The sequence below is a fragment of the Morone saxatilis genome, unplaced genomic scaffold, assembly GCF_004916995.1.
Source record: "Morone saxatilis isolate NCDOM2014 unplaced genomic scaffold, NCSU_SB_2.0 Contig0, whole genome shotgun sequence".
Taxonomy (NCBI): domain Eukaryota; kingdom Metazoa; phylum Chordata; class Actinopteri; family Moronidae; genus Morone; species Morone saxatilis.
Window position 1 is genome coordinate 19,363,580 of NW_023339650.1, and position 4,924 is coordinate 19,368,503.

At 40.7% G+C, this 4,924-nt stretch overlaps 1 protein-coding gene across 1 annotated transcript in view; it reads right to left on the reverse strand.

Annotated features, from left to right (window-relative positions):
- Position 1: 1 nt before the first annotated feature.
- Positions 2 to 4,924, reverse strand: part of LOC118325327 (disco-interacting protein 2 homolog C-like) — a gene marked incomplete at its 5' end in the record, with an annotated part of 35,873 nt that continues 30,950 nt past the window's right edge. Inside the window, 4 exon segments of the mRNA XM_035657994.1 lie at positions 2 to 254; positions 1,006 to 1,129; positions 1,231 to 1,405; positions 2,036 to 2,110. Coding sequence (XP_035513887.1) covers positions 2 to 254; positions 1,006 to 1,129; positions 1,231 to 1,405; positions 2,036 to 2,110 — 627 coding nt within the window.

Below are 4,924 nucleotides of genomic sequence, written 5' to 3' on the forward strand. Positions count from 1 at the left end.
GCTACATGTTGTAGGCCACGTAGATGGGGTCCAGCTGGTCTTGTAGGAAGCCGTCGCGGAGGTGCATGCGCTGTTTCTCGCCGCGGGAGTTGATGGGGATGACGCCGATGTCCGTCACCACGACGACGCCCACGATCAGGTAGTGCTCCTCCAGCACCGCCTTGGTCACCATGGGAACCAGGTCCAGGGCCTCCTGCTCGGAGCCCTCCAGCTCCACCACCACCACCAGCAGGTTGGTCCAGGGGAAGACCGCGCTGAGGAGGAACACACAGGGTTTATATCCACCAGGGGGCAGCAGAACACATCTCACACATTAATAACAACTTAAGGATGGAAAGTACTCCATTACATTGATCCCACAGCTTTAGCTTCTAGTTACTTTACTAATCAAGACATCAGTGTGTAAAACATGATGAATTGTTGAAGAGGATTATATATTAATTTATTAGTATTAAATAAAACACTAACAGGGTTCATTTTCCTGCATTATGAGTCAGGTAAGATGTTGAATTAAATACTTTTAACCACAACCAAGAAACATGATCATTTACTGATTTTACTTTAATTTAAGTCTTTTATTTCCTAAATAGTTTATCTTGTTTTTATCTGGTTGAAATGTTCTTTAAAAAACCGATAATCTTATGCTCTTGTTTTATTTGTATTCATTTTGTGCAGCATTTTATCAGGTTGGAAGATGAAAATACTATAAATAAAGGTTAGTGTTACTTTCACAAACATAAACTCTGTATATTTATTCCTCTACTGCATAAAAAACAAAACTACAAGCTAGAAAGAGACTAAAGTGGAGCTGCAGAACTTAAAATGTCGTTCATATGTTCATAAACAGTTTGTACAATATGTAGAGAATTACATCAACAATATAAATGTTGTCAGACTTTCACATAAAAACTTTAAATCCCAGTTTTGGAGGTTTATTATGAACCTCTACCATAGTAGATCCGTACAGGATGGTAGTAAAGATGGTGAAATCGAACCGAGACCTACCACTCCATGATGCTCTTGTGGGCGCGGATGACGGAGGTCTCGATGTCGATGGGATGGTACCTCATTCCCCTCAGCTCCATGGCCTCCTCCAGGGCTCCCACGACGAACAGAGCATCGTGTCTCTCTGTTTGGGGAAACACAGACAGACGAGAGAGGCCGGGTTGGTGATGGCGTAGCGGACGGCGGAGACGCTGAGGAAATGTAGTGGGAGAGAGAGAAACTAACCTCCGTTGGCGTCGGTGAGCTCGGTGCGGCGGAGGAAGCCCAGGTAACCCGTCCTGGCCCAGACCGTCTGAGTGTCTCCAAAACTGAGTCTGGAGTTGAAGTGATCGGACTGCAGAACCTCCTCGCCGTAACCGCTGTAGTAGCCGCTGCCGTTGTGAGCGCTGTGCACCCAGATCTGCAGCAGAGAGTCCAGACTGTTGTCAAAGAGCTACATTCAACACAAATCTACAGCAGGTGATAAGAGGATATTTAAGAGTGGAGGCGGATAAAGAATGAGAAACTACAAACTGGGAGAGCAATATAGATTCGGCAGTGCAGCTAAATACACTTTAAACTCTTTATTATACGAGTGCAAACACCCAGGAGAGAGATGTTTGCAGCTCTAACTGTCTCCGGCTTTTATTGTTCCTGAACGTAGCACTCGAATTAGTTCAGCATATTAGATGAAGGTGATGTACGGTTGTTGGGCTGCAGCCACACGGTTGAATGCACTTTGGATAAAGGCGTCGGCTAAATGAATGTAATGTAAAGGAAGGAAGGAAGGAACAAAGAGCAAGACAGCAAAGGCAGACAGGAAATGAGAAAAAAAAAAATCAAGAAAATAGAACAAAGACTAAAAAGGACTGAAAGAAAGAACAGGAAAACAAAAAGGAGAGTTCAAAGAGGAAAAAGGCAGATAGATTAAAAAGAAACCAGAAAAGCTACGTCAGAAAAAAAGGGAAAAGATGGAAGAAGATGAAACAAAATAAAAAGAAAGACGGGAAAGAAACAAACAAGATAAGAGACGCAGTTTTTATGTGGCGACCTCTCCGAGGTGAGAGTCTCCCAGCGGTCCTTTGGTCTCCGGGTTTGCGATGATGATCCGAACTCCGGGAAGGATCTGAAAAACAAACCAAAAAAAAAGATTAATAAATCAGTTTCCATGGTTACAGCTTCACTGTGAGTCACGTCTTTGATTCCAGTTCGAATAAAACTCCCAAAATAGACCCAGAGGTTTTAGATTTTAACACACGGTTAAAATTCAAGTAAGTCAGGAAACATTGAACACAACAAGTTTATTAGACTGAATCCACAAACACACAACAACAAACACACAACAACAAACTCTCTGTTCAAGAAGCATGAAAAGAAAGGACGGACCGACTGCTTCCCTCCTCCCACGTACAGTGAGTCAATGCAAACAGCGGGCTGATCGATGACCGGTCCTGAAACATGACGTCCGCTCTCTTTGTGTGTCAGTGTGGGGGAAGAAGAGACGTCTCATCAGGCTCCAAGAAAAGATCTGTCAGTTTAATGTTGCTTCATGCAGCAAACAACATAAAACTCCCTCTTTCCTCACAGATCAGGACTGTTTTTAAATCATCCACATTTCAGCCATCAAACAGTCCGTTTAATCTGTTTCAACACGAGCCTCCATGATTCCCTTGAACATCAAATTTAGCCGCCGTTAATTGATTTCCAGAGTTTCCAACGACTCAGAAGTAGCCTGTTTGTGGAAGAAATAGACCGAAACTTCAAGAGTCTGCAGCCACACTGATTTACTGTGAGCTCAGTGCAGGAGGAAATACTCCGATATTTTACTGAAGTAAAAGAAATACAAGTAAAAGTTCTGCATTCAAACTTTTAAGCTGCTGTAGGTCTCCTTTTTTTTGTTAAAATAAATTAAAAGTAAAGTTAAATAGCTCTACAGAGTTAAGTAATAATGACTCATATTTCAGAATAATATGTAAAATATTACTGGATTATAATTATTTATGCATTAATGTGTTGCAGCTGGTAAAGGTGGAGCTGATTTTAAGTACTTTATACACCGCTAGCTTTGTTTATCCAATCTAAACCTGTAATAGTTAATCCTATTTTGATTTGTTATGCAAAGTAACCTTAATTAGGAAACATTTACAACATTTAAAGCTTAAACTGTCGTGGAGTAGAAGTAGAAAATAGAAAACGTAAAACAAGAACCTCAGTATTGTACTTAAGTATCTAAATGCTCACAGTGAAGTTTTGCAGGTATCATTTTCACCTTTTTCACCATATTAATTTAGCTGAGGCTGTTGGGAATGTTTAAAGTTGCAGGTATCTGATCATAAACTATGGTGATCAATGTCGACCTCGTGGGGCTTTCAGGGGATTTAAATCCTTTTCTGGCTGCTTTGATGTGTTTAAAAAGACCTCAACTCTGAAAAGCTGCTTTCAGGTAATAAAGAAACACCTTGTTTATCTCAACAGAATAAAACAGTCGTGGTTCTTCACAGTTTTTTCAGCAGGGAACATTATTTCAGCACTCATATGTCAGTAAATGTTCTCTTGTTCTTTCACAAATACAGAATCAATTAACACAAATTGCTTTCTCTTCTTTTCTGTTATATATTTAGACATAATGCGGCGCTGTCAGTTCTCCTGCTGACCTCGCTGATGGAGCTCGGTTAGTTGCTAAGAGATCCGTGATGAAACTGAAATAAGTGCCGCTCAGTCATCAGATGAGTACAGTGTCATTTGCTCCCGGATTAAAGCAGCAGATCTGAAGTGCTGCAGGAGGACTCGGCCTTTGGTGAAGACTCATTTACTGCAGTAAGATGATGTTAAAAAAAGAAAAGAAGCTTTTTGGGGACTTTTACTGTCTTTATCAGGCAGATGGAGCTGGAGGAAGGAGGACAGAGTGGAGGACACCAGCTCCCTTTTCCTCAATGCCTAAATCTTATTTTTTAATTAACTGAATATAATTACTAAAGTTTTTTGTTTGCATAATATAATTTCAGCTGATAATTCAACATATAATTAACCCCCATAATAATAATTTTCTTACAATAGCTGTAAAACTAAAGCATCATGCAAACAAGTACCTGTTGTATGTATTTAATACATATACACATTGAATTTATATAGTGAATTTATATTAATGTCAGCAGTTTAAAAGAGAAATAATATGCTCATGTTGACTAAACTGGTCAGTTTTAAAATGTTTTTGCCTTTATTGTGTTCTTAACATTTATAGTAATATTATCAGCATTGTTTTGTTTTCGGCCACAGCTGACAGATCATTGCTGTTACCATCACGAGCCCTTAGAGATGATACGAGATTTAAACATTAATATAGCAGCAAACAGCTTCGCTATGTAAAGATACAGTGGAGCCACTATATAGTCACACTCACTCTGCCTGTGGTGGGGAGTTTTATCTTGTTTCTGTTCATTTTGAGTGAAGTTACGATGAGTTGGAGAGCCAGCCCCACTTCTGAGGCCATCAGCTTCCAGTAGGTTTTGTTTAGCAAGGCAGGTAAAATGTGGTTGGTTTTCAGCCCTTCTGGTATTTGCAAGGCTTGGGTGGATTAATTGATTCCATTTCCTATACCCCTTGTCTCCAAGCTTGCCTTACCGCCACAGTTTGTGGTGAGTATCCTTTAGGTTGGGTGAGGGAAGCCCCACAAATTGGGCCCCCCCGTTAGAGAGACCGAGAGTGAGAGAGAGAGTTGGAGGAACAGCTTTCACCCTATCTACAGAGGTCCCCATTGAGACAAAAAGGTTTGTTAGATGACACAATAAGCCGAGTGAAGTCGGTCCACACTTTTTTGGCCGTTTTCGCACCAGCGGCTGGAAGCCAAAAACAATATTGTTTCTGTTTCATTTGGAATGAAGTTACGATGAGTGTTTGTCTATTGGAGTCTGGTGGGAGGTTAAAAGTTAAAGGTCCTAAT